General features: G+C 43.1%; 1 protein-coding gene across 2 annotated transcripts in view; it reads left to right on the top strand.

Annotated features, from left to right (window-relative positions):
* Positions 1-14,954, top strand: part of flnba (filamin B a) — a 54,054-nt gene that overhangs the window by 25,128 nt on the left and 13,972 nt on the right. For both annotated transcript variants that reach the window (XM_026306995.1, XM_026306994.1), the window contains exons 10-29: positions 66-203; positions 666-792; positions 2,116-2,252; positions 2,357-2,550; positions 2,634-2,747; positions 3,103-3,246; positions 7,368-7,491; positions 7,924-8,084; positions 8,376-8,466; positions 8,553-8,707; positions 8,967-9,084; positions 9,256-9,335; positions 9,509-9,694; positions 10,104-10,418; positions 10,506-10,623; positions 10,932-11,132; positions 11,697-11,870; positions 11,963-12,125; positions 12,603-12,763; positions 14,440-14,731. In XM_026306995.1, the coding sequence (XP_026162780.1) occupies positions 66-203; positions 666-792; positions 2,116-2,252; positions 2,357-2,550; positions 2,634-2,747; positions 3,103-3,246; positions 7,368-7,491; positions 7,924-8,084; positions 8,376-8,466; positions 8,553-8,707; positions 8,967-9,084; positions 9,256-9,335; positions 9,509-9,694; positions 10,104-10,418; positions 10,506-10,623; positions 10,932-11,132; positions 11,697-11,870; positions 11,963-12,125; positions 12,603-12,763; positions 14,440-14,731 (3,193 nt within the window). The remainder of the gene's footprint in view (positions 1-65; positions 204-665; positions 793-2,115; positions 2,253-2,356; positions 2,551-2,633; positions 2,748-3,102; positions 3,247-7,367; positions 7,492-7,923; positions 8,085-8,375; positions 8,467-8,552; positions 8,708-8,966; positions 9,085-9,255; positions 9,336-9,508; positions 9,695-10,103; positions 10,419-10,505; positions 10,624-10,931; positions 11,133-11,696; positions 11,871-11,962; positions 12,126-12,602; positions 12,764-14,439; positions 14,732-14,954) is intronic.

Raw genomic sequence — 14,954 nt, 5'->3', positions numbered from 1 at the left:
GTAGAGCTCATCATGAAGTATTTATTTATCTTTCTAATGCATGTCACCACCCCTCCCTTTTCCAGCCTGTGTGCCGGGGGCGTGCAGGGCCACGGGTCGTGGTCTCCAGCCGTCGGGGCTGAGGGTGAAACAGGTCGGTGACTTCAAAGTGGACACAAAGAACGCTGGCAGTGGAGACCTGAAGGTGGTCGTCAAAGGACCCAGTGAGTGCAGCTCACACTGTAGAGGCTGTACAGACGGTTCTGGTCCAGGAAAAGAAAGACCTCATTTAGAATCGATTAGCCACAAAACTGATGGAAAAATATGCATGGGAAAGCTCTGTGATAAGAAAGAAATAATGCTTTGATTATATATAGTTGCTATGATACCAGTGTGTTTGTTGAGCTATTAGATTAGATTAGAAATATAGGTGCAGGTCTGAAGGAGCCTTTAGCATCTTATTAAAACTCATTAAAGGTTGTTAAATATTGATAATTAACCATTAAAGTTCAGGTTTGATCACTGAGCTCACTTGTACTTTAAAAAGGGCCTGCTTTATCATGTGACATGTCATGTGACCCTCGTCTAGTGGACATGATGGTAAACAAAAAGAGAAAATGTCAGGAAGTTCCTCTGGCTGAGATTTAGTTTCTGATACGTGTGTGTGTCTGTGTGTGTTTGTTCAGAGGGCACTGAGGAGCCGGTGAAGCAGATCTCCAGTCAGGACAGTGTGTTCTGCTACGAGTATTATCCCAGCAGTCCTGGCAAATACACAGTTTCCATCACCTGGGGCGATCAGCACATCCCGAAGAGGTGAGCCTGCGTGTGTGCGTGTGTGCGCGCGCTTATTGGTCAGGACAGCAGAGGAATTAAGACTTCCAGTCAGAGCCTTGTTATTTTTGTTGCCCCTCTGGAGAGCAGATTGTGTGTTTTGTTGTGTGAGCGTCTCCAAAGCCAACCCGGGGATTTTTAGTGACAAGACACTTCCATGTGGTGAGGTCATTAGTTTGTGTATGGATGAGTAGCTCCGGGATGCAGAATAAGAAAACATGCTCATGTTAAAACTACCTGATTACATCATTAATTAGAACAGACAGTTTACAGAAGAGCAGGGCAAACTGTGCATGGATCCAGAATCATGTGCTGCACCGTCTCAGATCATAAGGGGTCAGGAAGCAGCTTTCAAATCTTTGGGGTCTGCAGAGGTTTTCTGTTGTATTATAGACTGACTGAGAGACGCCTTTCAAGTCTTCTGAATGAATTCTAAACCGTTATGTTCCTGCGATCGTTCTTCCTTTTTTTAAAAGAGCATGAAACAGGACTGACGTCATGGCTTCGGTCCAGGCTGGTTCAGACCTGTACATCAGTGCGCTCAGAGGCCCCGGGGTCCCAATTATTGTTGTATTATTTTACAGGCAGTGAAAAAACGTGTTGTTCCTCGTCAGTATACATGAAGCACTGACAGCCGCTGCACATGCTTGCAGTTAATCTGATAATATGGATAATAATTAGGATTGTATTGTGCTGTTAATAGTAGCTGTAGGAGGAGGAGGAGGGTTTTTAAGAAGCAGAAAAAATGCCCTGTGTGTTTGTTTAAATCATTTTATGACATGTTTTTATGTTTGAGTGTGATGATGGTGGGGGACATGGCTTCTTTCATTTATTGGCACCAGTGAGTGTTAAACCTGTTTAGACCTGGTGTTAGGGTTCAGGTTGGAATCGGGGTCAGGGTTGGGGTCAGGGTTGGGGTCAGGGGCTAAAGGATGCAGTACCTGTATGTCAGTGAGTGTCCTCACAAAGATAGCTCTACAAACGTATGTAATAAAGAGGCTAAATCTGTGCAGGCAGTTTTATTTGGTGTGAAGCTACTTTCCATCTGGACACACTTCAGCGTGTGTGTGTGTGTGTGTGTGTGTGTGTGTGTGTGTGTGTGGTATATACACACACGCACACCATGAAGCTTAGTTTGTTGATTTGTGTGTGTGCAGACAGCCTTGTGGGGTGAGATCATGCATAGTGTCTCTTACCTTCTCACATTTAAAACACACACAGTCATGTGCTGTGTCTCATATATGTTATGAGGTTACAGAGATTTTATAATTTTGCTCATTTTTCCTGTCTCCTGCTCTTTTTCAGCCCATTTGAAGTGGTGGTGGGTCAGGAGGCGGGGCCTCAGCAGATCAGGGCCTGGGGTCCTGGCCTGGAGGGAGGCATTGTGGGTAAACCTGCCAACTTTGTAGTGGAGTCCATTGGCACTGATGTGGGGGTGCTGGGTGAGTCTTTTTGTTTTCTGACGTTGAATCACTTGGTGCAGTTCAAAATGTGACTGCTGAAAGATGCGATCTCATCCAGTCTCATCTGACCTGCTGTGGTTCAGGTTTTGCCATTGAGGGACCTTCTCAGGCTAAAATCGAGTGCGAGGACCAGAATGACGGGTCGTGTGATGTCCGTTACTGGCCGACGGAGGCCGGCGAATATGCTGTCCATGTGACCTGTGATGAGGAGGACATCGAACACAGCCCCTTCATGGCCTGCATCATCCCTGACGACAACACCAGCGACGCAAATAAGGTCAGCAGGACAAAAAGCTACAGCTGCTGGGGTGGGAATTACATTTGAGTCTGGCATGATGATTTCTGGCTTTGTGCTTGTAGGTCCAGGCTTTTGGGCCGGGGCTTGAGAAGAGTGGCGTCCTGGTCAACCAGCCTGCTGAGTTCACTGTTAGTGCTAAGGATGCTGGGAAAGGACCTCTGAAGATCAACGCTCAGGTAATATTGCTTCATACTGAATCAGTGCAGACACACACAGTTTTTAAACCGCCACAGATTTTAGTGAATTAGTTTCTCCTGTAACACTTTGACATGCTTTCTGCTCTCTCTCAAAATTTGATGAAGCCCTTACAAACAAATCGGAGCTCTGCTTTTGGATGAGATATTGGTTTGGTCACATTCAGGAGGATCTGTCATCTCTCCAGATTTATTGTTCAGGCAGATTTGAATTGGAACAAGCCCTCAGAAATGTCAGTTTTAACAGCCTGTATTCTTGTATTTGAGAAGCTGGAAGCAGAGTGTACATTTTAGTTTCATAGACCAAACATTCTTACAGTCAGTGTGTGTCTGCCAGGATGGAGATGGTCTTCCTGTGGAGGTGAAGGTGAGGAGTAAAAGCGATGGGCTGTACTCCTGCTCCTACACGCCCAGCTCCCCTCTCAAACACACCGTGTCCGTCGCCTGGGGCGGAGTCAGCATCCCCAACAGCCCCTTCAGGGTAAGCAGCAAATTACAGCAGCCTGTTAGAGCGGGATGGGATACCCTGCCCCAGTCTCAGGACGTGGTCGTGGCAGAAAGGGCTAACGTCCCGTCCAAAGCTTTACTCAGGGCAGAAAACGTTAGAGCTGTGCACTCAGAGGAAAGCTTTGACACAGTGCAGCCAAAAGCTACAAATACAAGCAGTAAAAGTAAGAAGCCTGTGATTGTCATCACTACATGTGTCGTGGAGAAGCACAGCTTTTAGTTTACATGCACAGAGATAAATCACTGAAGTACATAGATTTTTAAATACCAATGTGAATCTGTGCTGGTGACCTGCTAATGTCAGCAGGTAAAACAAGCTAAAAAACAAGTAATTTTTCTAATGATTTACTGAATCATGGAAACAGGAAGGCTGGAATAACACAGGAAATGAACAAAGTAAAGCAAAGTAGTAGACCAAGATGCTTGATTTCACAACTGAGGGTGTGTCTGCATATTTAGTATCTGTACTTTGAAATGCAACATGTCCAGATGTCTGTCTGAACGGATCAAAGACTCGAACCACCATCATATGAAAAGATGCTCACAGGCATTTTTCTCTAAACCAGCTGTGTTTTCATAAAGAAACATGTCGCCTTTACGCTCAAGTTTCTGCTCCAAAGTAATTCTCTTTTGTTTTCTGTGGGCGTGAGATGATGAGATCTCATGTCTGTGCAATACGTTTGGAGCTGTTTGCAGCTTCAGGTGCCCTTCACTTCTTTCTAAACAACAGTTTGTGAAGAGTGTCTGCAGCTTCTGGAAACGTTGTTCATCAGGAAAAAGTTCCATCACAGGCCTCCCACTAAAACCCACATCCAGATACGTGTTAGTGAGCTCATCACTGAATGAGTTCATCAGTGAGCTGCTGCTGATGTATTTTCTTTTTACTCTTCCACAACTGTTTCCTCCTGCTGCGAGTCTAAACACATCCTGATCCCAGCTCTACATGTAACACACCAAGCAAAAAAAGCAAATACAAACTGTTGGCTCACTAACAAGCTGATTTACAAAATCCGCTGCCAGTATAACCAGTTTATATCAGGATAACTAATGGCTTCTACCACATAATACATTGGAATAATTAATTAATCCAGTTAAATTTGATATTTCTCAGTGATCAGACACGTCAGATTTTGACCCACGTCATGGTGCCGTTAGCTTTTGTTTGAATACTAGAGTTTTACTGAACAAGTTTCTCTCATGACCCAGGACTTTGTCACTTTGATTTAAAACCATGCTCTGATGACAGAACTGATGACCAGTCTCTTCTGCACTGTAACCACTGTAACTAACTGGCTTGTTTGATTTTCTACACTGGAGTTTCACTAACCGTTCTGACTGTGGTGTGTTTTGTAAATGTTGTCACATGAAAACCTTCTTACTTGTGTAATGAATCAACATGTTCCATTATTTAATTCAATTTGAAGTGAATCTCAGGACAAAACACTGTAAACTAGTGAACAATAAGCAGCTACAGCTTGAAGCATCAATGTGAAAAGGCTTTCATTCTACAGCTGACTAACTGTGCACTAACCTGTCTTCTCTGCGCTGTACCCACATTCATCTTGTGTTTTTCAATCACATTTTGAGACATTTGTTTGCTTTGAAGCTGCTGCTGTCTGGTCTCTGACTTTGTCTATCAGCTGTCTTCCGTCCTGCTTGTTCGAAGGTGTTTGTAGTTTGGCCTGCAGGGTAAATAAGTGAGAAACTGCCTCAGATATGTCTGGATTTGTGTCTGTGTGGGAATTTATGACAGGAATTACCACAGATATTTTCTTCGTTATATGAGATGAAAGACGTACCAAATCTAAAAGATAAATTAATGCAGTTTTTTTTTTTTTTTGGTGTCAGAGTATTTTAAAGTATTCTGCAACATAAAGTTTTCAGGCCTTTATGGCCCATGAGTATCTGGACTGGTGCACAAACGGTTTCAGTTGGTGCAGGGAAGTTTGGTTGCAGGTTCAGAGCTGATGGTACCGATGATTCAACAGGCTTGTTATGAACTGCAACAGCCTCCAGGCTGCCTGGCACCGACTGCACCTTTCTCCAACATTGATGTTGATACAGGAGATAGTGTGGAAGGTAAACAGTCACACCCAGCTCTCAGCGCTGCTGGGAACATACAGCAGTGACACCTTTTCTTTAAAAAAGGCAGCGTGGATCATGGTGGAAACCTCACCCAAACTAGCCACTAGTGTCCACTAGTCTAAACACCTAATGCAGTTTTTATGTTGTCGCTTGATGGTGTTACGAAAAAAAGAAAACTTTCATTTGCTGGCAAGGCTTTTAAAATAATGCTCAGTGCTCAGTTAGAGAACAAGAGATTGTGAGGTCAAGTTTAGTTATAAGAGGAAAAAAAACCTCCCAGGTTCTGGTCCTCTAACAAAAGGACAGTGTTTTATGGTTCTTGCAGCCAAACAGCCTCAGTCATATGTGCATTTATTACAAGAAAACCTCAGTCTGAAATGAGGTGGTTGCAGTGGTGTCACCATAGTTACTGAATTGTGAGCCTGGAGCGTTTGTTACATTTGACTTTATTGACTTTCACATGACAGCTTTCTTAACCTTGCCAGTGTACCAGAGGCCTGGTGTGTGTGCTCAGTAGCTGCTGAGCTCTCATGTTAGCTGCGAATGAGCCTCCCCAGTCCCTCCATAAAGCTGCATCTTTAGGAAGCACATCCACGCACGTTCGTCTGCAGTGTGAAGGGAGATTTGGTTGGTGATTGATTGACAGATCAAACTTTACAGCCTTCGGTTTTAAATTTTAAAGAGAATCCAGGAAGACGGCTGATAAACAAATGAAACGGCTGAAAAAGCTGCTTCTAAGCTAAAATCAGAAACATGCTTTGCACTTTGTACACCAGCATCTAGTTTGATATTTGTATAGTGAGTCTGTCAACTTTTGATCTCACTGGGGAACCTTTAAAGCGAATTTTTTTAGATTTATTTAGAAAAAAATATTCAAGATTTGTTTCCTAAAGACTAATTCACTAATGCTGTTGTGTGCGGCCACTATTTGAATGCTTGCACTGCATTTTATTTAACGCTGAATCTGTACCAACATATGCTGACTGACACCTTGATCATCAGGACTCCATTTGTATTCACACTAAATTAAATTGGTTTCCAAATAAATTCTGACATTTCACTTAAATGTTTGACTGTGGTGTTGGTTTGTTTTCTTTGGACTCTAGTGTCATTCATCATCTTAATGTTTACTGTATTAAATATTCACAGAGCTCACTGATGGTTCAGAATTTGAAGAAATAAGAGTGAATATAATGTTCATCATGATCTCACAAACAGCAAAGGGGGTCACTTGACATTGACTTAAACATCCAATGTGTACATATTGTTTAAACAAAAAATCATCCAGTTTTTAAACCAGGGGGTTTTTCTCCTCATTTTTTAAGTGAAGACTCAGTTAAGCCCAGTTGTCAATATGCTGGTTCACTGGTTTAACTGGTTTACTACACCCTGCAGGATCTAACATAACAGTAATAAGATATCCTTGATGTTGTTAGCATTTCTGGTTTGTTATTTGTGATCTCAACCTACGTATTTGTACACAGACTTTCTTTTGCCTGTGATCTAATGTGACAGTTCTTTATTGCAGCCTATGAAACTGCAGGTGGCAAATTAGCTAAAGTAGCACACATCCCTTTGCAGAAATAAAAAGTCTGGTTATTTGGAAACCAGCTTAGTATCAAGTACTGATCAGTATTCACCTATGCCTTTAAATCTCCTATCTCAGTAAATAAGTTATTTTCATTTAAATTATTTTAATTTCACTTTTAGTAAAAACTATTTTTAAAAATATTATTTTAAAAATACCCCTAACCAGGGGCTTCTAACAACACTGAGTCTAAATCTGGCCTCCTGAATGGATTTTTACCTAAACCACAATATGTAGTTTCTGTATTAATGAAAATGAGTAAATTTAAATGAATAAATTCTTTATTAAATATTAAATCTGAAATGTAGAGGGTCCAGGATAGAGCTTTGAGGCACTCCATTTTAAGTGTTTATGAAATCGCAGCATCAGAATGGGGAGATCTTAAATAATCCTGTCATGTCACTTCCTGTCAATGCTTGTAGGTGAATGTGGGTAAAGGCAGCCATCCTGACATGGTGAAGGTGTTTGGTCCTGGAGTGGAGAGAACTGGACTGAAGGCCAATGAGCCCACACACTTCACTGTGGACTGTTCAGGAGCTGGAGATGGTAACACACAGAGACACATATAAATTTATACCGCTTTGTTTGACAGCAGCTTCCATCTGTATTATAACTTATACAAAAGCAGTAAAACTAAAGAAGTCTGCACACACTGCCCTGTGCAACACCTTTACATTGTCTGGGAATGATTTTAGTGCACACACACACACACGAAGTCCTGTCCTTGGTATGGCCAGTGATGATGTCAATGCAGAAACATCCTGACAGGAAATTCATCTCTCTGACCTTCCTGAAAAACACACACATTTCACCCTCAGCTTGCAAATACCAAGCACACAAATATACTTTGAATTAACAAATCTCATTTTTTATGAAGATGTTGGTCGGTCACAGCAACAAGTGAGAAATGAATCTGATGTCTTCTAAATTATTTTATTGTCATGTCGTGTGTGTTGTAATATGTGTGTGTTCATTCAGGTGACGTCAGCGTGGGCATTAAGTGTGATGCCAACATGGTTGGTGACAAAGAGGCTGACGTGGATTTTGACATCATCCCCAATGCCAACGACACATTTACCGTCAAATACGTTCCCCCAGCTGCTGGAAGACTCACCGTTAAAGTCCTGTTCACTGACAAGGTACAACCACACACACACACACACACACACACAGACTTCCTTCCTTCCTCATTGGGACGTTAGATTCACTTACACTTATTTCCTGGTGATTTGCCCTAACCTTAATCAATAGCACTACCTCACCTGAACCTTAAAACAAATCATTCAGAGATTTACTCAGTGGGGTCCTGGATTTCAAAGGCAAGTCCTTAAATGTCTGTGTAAACAGGTTTCAGCTCCCATAATGTAGGGGAAGAAATAAACAAGTCCAGTAGTTTGTTCTGATGAGCTTCACTGTCTGTTTTCACACAGGAAGTTCCACAGAGTCCCTTCAGTGTCAAGGTTGATCCCTCACACAATGCATCAAGGGTTAAAGCAGAGGGTCCTGGACTGGCTCGCACTGGTTAGAAAGACACACACGCAAAAGATTTGCAGAATCATGATGCCTCAGTGATCCTGACTGTTCTTGTTCTTACCTGACCTGTCCAGGTGTGGAGAGCGGTAAGCCCACTCATTTCACAGTGTTGACCAAAGGAGCCGGTAAAGCACCGCTGGATGTTTCCTTCTCCCCTCCAGTCAAAGACTTTGACATCATCAACAACTATGACTACTCGCAGACTGTCAAATACACACCTGTGCAACAGGTATGTCAAATAAGAACCTGTACAGCAGATTGTAACTGCTGCATCAGAAATTTACCTGCACAACAAATACACAACAGCAGGTCAGGTTGATTTCTTAAACAAATACACACCCAGCAAATCAGCAAAAACGTCTAAAGTTGTGCCCGCTGGTTGCTCAGGTAGCATATCTTTACCTGTGTGCAGTCAGTGCAGGCCTCCTGTCCTCTTACCAAGTCTAAAATGGAGTAATTGTTGTAATGGAAGTTCTACATGTCTGCAGGGAGAGATGGAAATTTTGGTGAAGTTTGGAGGAGACCCCATCGCCAAAAGCCCGTTCACGGTCGGGGTCGCTGCCCCGTTGGATCTCAGCAAAGTCAGTGTGCAAAACCTGGATGGAAGTAAGAAATCTACCTTCATTTATCTTTCCATGACTTGGAAACACAGTTTTAAATGTTAAAAAGGATGAATTTGGTTCCAGTTTCAGAAAGTGAAGTTTTTTTCATCATTTACAAAATGACTGAGTTCTCTTTGTGACTTTGGAATGAGTCATTTCTACACGATTGTTTCAGGAGTGGAGGTCTCTCAGGAACAACAGTTTATGATTGACACAAAAGGTGCAGGAGGTCAAGGTCACCTGGAGGTGGCGGTGGTGAGTGTCAGATTTCATTTACTTGTTTTTTCATTCAAATTGCAAGTTGACATTTGTTAGTGGGGATCAGTTTGTTGCTGATTTTGGTCTATTCAGCTGACAAAATAAAAACAGTTCATAAGACTTCTTTCTAGGGAGTCAGTTACTCACTATGGTCTTGTGTGTGTCTGTAGCTGAGTCCCAGTCAGCGGGCGGTACCTTGTAAAGTGGAGCCCCAGTCCAGTAAAGCACACGTCCATTTGGTTCGTTACACTCCCAAAGAGGAGGGGGTCTACGCTGTCAGCGTGTCCTATGACGGACACCCCATCCCAGGCAGCCCCTTCCCTGTGGAGGCCCAACTGCCTCCAGACCCCAGCAAGGTAACATCATCTGATCTTTCAGGTGGCGGTAAAGAAGAAATGTTTTGTCATATTTTCATTTTCCTCTTTTTAATTTTAGTGTGTGACAGATGGTAGTATGCATAAAGTAGATGTGTTGTCCTCACTGCTGCAATGATTCATGGTGACCAGCATGAAAATAAACATGAAATAGCAAATGTTAATGCTCAGGCTTCCTCTAAATGTTTAAGAAGAAATGCAGAAGGAAAAATAAAAATATTTATTATACAGTGTAGAAGAATGTACATGTAGAATTTCTTCTCTGACAGCAGTTTCATCCACATCTCATGGTTTACATGCTGGTTTAATGTCCAGCATTTTGCAGTTTAGTTTGTTTATATGTGATGACTCATGTCTGTGAAACACACTTGGGCCCTCATCCCCCCTCCAGGTGAAGGCCTTTGGTCCTGGTCTGAAGGGAGGTCTGGTGGGGAATCCAGCTGAGTTCACCATCGACACCAAGGGCGCTGGCACCGGAGGTTTGGGGTTGACAGTGGAGGGGCCGACCGAGGCCAAGATCGAGTGTTCGGACAACGGTGACGGGACCTGCTCTGTCTCCTACCTGCCCACTGAGCCCGGAGACTACCTGGTTAACATCCTGTTTGAGGAGGTCCACATACCAGGCTCGCCATTCAGAGCCGACATTCAGATGCCCTTTGACCCCTCCAAGGTGGTGGCGTCGGGGTCAGGCCTGAAGAGAGCCAAGGTGACAGTTGTTTTCCAAACATGATCCACTCTGAGACATATTGCCAGGTTAAATGACAAAGTGTGATCCAGCTTGTTTTCTGTGCAGGTTGGAGAGACCAGTGTCGTGAATGTGGACTGTTCTCGAGCTGGACCGGGACAACTTAGTCTGGAGGCCATACCAGAGTCCTCCCCAGCCAGTCCTCTTGGGTCTGCACCAGGCCCAGGTAAGACCCACACCAGCAACCAGCAAACTCTGGGCTTTAGCTCATTAACTACAATGAGTGCTGAACATTTTTAGTGCTGAACATTTTTAGCAGGTGCATTTCCCTCTTTGCAGGCAGCTGCTGGTTTTAGTTTATTTCTTTGAAATTCAAGATGCCGATCAGTCACATCATGTTTGCTTAGAAAGCAGAAGTTGGTGTGTTGGGACAATATTTATTCACTTTCTGGGCCACACATTACTATTTCATATCTGCGGTGATAATGTTAACGTGTTCTGCTGTGGGATTCACAATGATTGTTGTTGTTCCAGGTGTTAAAGCTAAGACGGAGGTGGTGGACAACAAAGACGGGACCTACACGGTGACCTACATCCCCCTGACCTCTGGCCTCTACACCCTCCTGCTGAAGTATGGAGGGAAGGCTGTCCCCGGTTTCCCCGCCAAGGTGATGGTGGATCCTGCTGTCGACACCTCCAAAGTCAAAGTGTTTGGGCCTGGAGTGGAGGGACAAGGTGCAGTATGGTGCAGCTGTGTCTGCTTGGTTTGACAAGAGGTTCCATTTGTTACAATCAAAAAGGAAAATCATTTTTAAAGGTACTTAAAATGTTAAGGGACTGTCCTTAACGCTCTCTGCCCCTCCCATCCCGTCCTATGTCCTGAAGGTATGACGTGAGCTATGGGTTCCTGGTTGGGACAGACTGTTTAGTCCAAAGCTAGCGGTAGCTGACTTACTAGTAAATGTGTCAGTCCAGGAGGAAGCTCTGGTTACTGTTAATGTGACACAAAGCACCAACATCTCACATTTTCACTTTGTTGCAATTAGACCTCATGTCTTTATTGGCTGTGTTAAAACCTGTACAGCAGAGACCAGGATTTCCTGAGTCTTAGTTGCCAGTACAGGTCAGGCTGCACAAACACTGGATCCTTCATAATGCAACTCAAATGTGTTTTTCATTAAACCCTCCATGACTAATAGTGTTTGTGTGCCACGTCCGTGAAACCCAAAGCCTCTAGTTTGCAGTGCCTGGTCTTTGTGCTAATTTCGTAAACATTCAGTATCTTTTTCTCTCCTCCAGCTGTATTTAGAGAAGCTACTACAGAGTTCACGGTGGATGCCCGTCCCCTGACCCGGCGAGGAGGAGACCATGTGAAGACTGAGGTCAGAAACCCATCTGGAGCGCTGACGGACTGTCTGGTTACTGACAAGGCCGACGGGACCTACGGTGTTGAGTACACTCCTTTTGAGAACGGTAAGAACCAGGAAGCTGTAATCATTTTTTACTGTCCTCTCAGTACCGTGGTGTCACTTTCATTGGCTCTTCTGTCCTGGGGTTTATTTCAGGCGTCCACACTGTCCAGGTTCTGTATGACAACACACCGGTTCCTAAGAGCCCATTCAGGGTTTCTGTGTCAGAGGGATGTGCCCCCAGCAAAGTGGTGGCTGCCGGGCCTGGGCTCCAGGAGGCTCTGACCAACACGCCCAACAACTTCAACATTGTCACCAGGTATTGGAGGCAAAACGGAGGCTGTTGGGGAATAAAGTTTTTATTGGTTTTGAAGCTGCCTGAGACTTTTAATCTTAAAACGACCTTCGGCAATAATACAAATATAAATGAAAGAATTTGGTTATTTAGTTACCAAAAGACGAACGTCCCTGCTGCTTTGCTACAGGTCACAGAATCTCAGGGGTCACAGTGTGATGCTGTTGGTAGGCTGAGGACTCGTCCTTATCAACTTATTGATAAAAGCAGAACGTTTTGACTTCCTGAAGTTCTTAGTTCAACATGAAAGACGGCAGATAAATAAGACCAAGACTTGTCCTTTAAAACTGATCTCTTAAATCCTGTTTGGCAGGAGGCTGATTATGATTTTAAACTTTCAGTGCAGTTTGTTCATGCTACATTTTGTTGTAATGAAGGAACTTCAGGTCAGACTTTAGCACTGATGTGAGAGATATTGATCCTTTATTGATCCTTTGACAGAGGAGCAGGTATTGGAGGTCTTGGCATCACTGTGGAGGGTCCATCAGAGTCGAAGATGTCCTGCAAAGACAACAAAGATGGCAGCTGCAGTGTGGAGTATGTTCCCCTCACCCCCGGCATCTACGACGTCAACATTACCTACGGAGGAGACCACATCCCTGGTGAGATTTTTCTTTGCTGTTGCATTTGTGCTGAAGATGAAACTGTTTAAAATGACTCACAAATCTATAGTTTCATCTTTAAAAAGCCTCACTGGTTTTCACAAACAGCTGGTTGCTGCAGCTTTTAGCAAACGGAGTCTGTGCATTTGTGGAAACTATTGTTCTCCATGTCGGTTATTCGGATCAATTTGTTGTTGTTTTTGGCCTTTTTATAAAATTTGTAAACAAGAAAAATATAATCAGTCTTAATTTTTAAACACTGTCATAAAAATTGGCACAGAAGAGAAATGTCAATAAATCAGAGAAAGCCCAGCTTTGATGAAAACTTAATGATTGAATTCACATCCACCAGCAGCTTGGATCTCACATTCTGTTTATTTCCTGAAGGCACTTTAACGTCAGGTCACTGCTCTGTGTTCAGTTAATGTTAAAAAGATGTTGATTTTATTGGCTGGTAAAACACATGTGACGAGTGTTTGAGTGTGATGTTTGGAAGATGTGGTTGAAGTTACGGACTGCAGTCGGAAAGCTGGAGCTCACTTTAATTAACTGTGTTCGGGAAAACCTCAGCATGTTTCCTTGTTCTACACTGTTTATAGAGCACTTTTATTTTGTGGCTCTGCTGCGTGAAGGCACCAGCTGAGTGTAAAGAACATGGTCCAAGTCAAACTGACTGAGAGTGTAACACCAGGATTAACTGTGTGCGGCTGTGGTACCAAGGTCCCTGATGGAGCATTGATTAATCTTACTTGATTGATTATTTAGCCTATAACGTGTCAGTGTTATGCTGATACAGTTGATTGAGATTGTGTGTGTTGTCCAAAAGATTCTTCTGTAAGACAAGAGGACCAGTAGGAACCAGACAATGACATTTTGCTTTAAAAATCTGTTTTAGCTCTAAATTATGGACATAAGTCTAATGCATGAAACTTCTTAGCTCTAACGTTTTTGTTTCTTGTGAGAACAACATATCAAATAGTGCTCAGAAATTATCTGTGGATCCTGTTCATACAAGACATAACAACATTCAGGAACCGGTTATTTAAAAGTCTCTGCACAGTTGTTGAATGATGTGAGCTGCCTGACTTGGCTGTCAGTTGCATTTCTAACAATAGCTTGATTATTCACGTGTTGAAAAGGTTTTTCTACTCATTTCTAAATTTGAACATTAAGTGTTTGCATCTGTCAAATGGTGAAGCCACAGTTCATGTCAAAAGCATTGGCCCCAGATCATGTGCAACAACAAACTTTTGAACACTCAGTACCACATTTTTCTGAATGTGCCATTTATTTATGAACACAGCTGCCTCATAAGTATGGCAAAGCCACCATCTGTTGGCACAGCAAGATTTTCAGTCTATCATAAAAAACAAAGTACAGCTGGATTTGTTTTTTAGAGCAGCCATAGGCATGACTGAAATTTCTGAAATTACATTTTCAAGATGCAATGACAGAAAAAATAAAAATAAGCTGATATTGGCAGTGCAACTATGTTTTCCACCTACTGTAATAAAAGTTTACAAACCAAGAGGAGGCGCTTTTGCTGGTTTTTGTGGTTGTTGTGGTCGTTCTGGTAGAAATAAAATGTTTCTTTAATATTTGTATTTCTTCCTGATAATTTTCAGTAGTGATAATTTTAGGACTAAACCTCCTCTTCCTCTTCCTGTCCTTTCCAGGAAGTCCATTCAAGGTCCCAGTGAAGGACGTGGTGGACCCCAGTAAGGTCAAAGTGTCCGGTCCAGGTGTGGGGTCAGCAGTCAGGGCCAATATCCCACAATCCTTCATGGTGGACTGCAGGAAGGCCGGCGTGGCCCCACTGGCTGTGGCCGTTACAGCCCCTAAAGGCATCGCCGAGCCTGTGGAGGTGAAGGACAATGGGGATGGGACCCACATGGTGTCCTACACGCCGTCTGTGGAGGGACCGTACTCCGTCGCCGTCCAGTACGCTGAGGAGGACGTTCCCCGCAGGTACACAGCAGTACTGCAGTGCAAGTGTCAAGTAACAGGAAGTCAGGAGTCAGTTGATTGTTTTAATCTGAAATATTTTGAGGTGAAGACACAACAGAAGGTGTTTTGGATCTGCTGTTGTGAGAAAATCTCTACACTTTAAGCTGATGTTTGCATTGAAGTTGTTTATTCAGTTATTTGACCTGTTCTTTGACAAAAGTTCTGATTTAATTTTCCACACTGG

The sequence above is a fragment of the Mastacembelus armatus genome, chromosome 5 (genome assembly GCF_900324485.2).
Source record: "Mastacembelus armatus chromosome 5, fMasArm1.2, whole genome shotgun sequence".
In the NCBI taxonomy this organism is placed as follows: domain Eukaryota; kingdom Metazoa; phylum Chordata; class Actinopteri; order Synbranchiformes; family Mastacembelidae; genus Mastacembelus; species Mastacembelus armatus.
The sequence above is the reverse complement of the archived record's forward strand: the minus strand, read 5'-3'. Positions and strand labels throughout refer to the sequence as shown.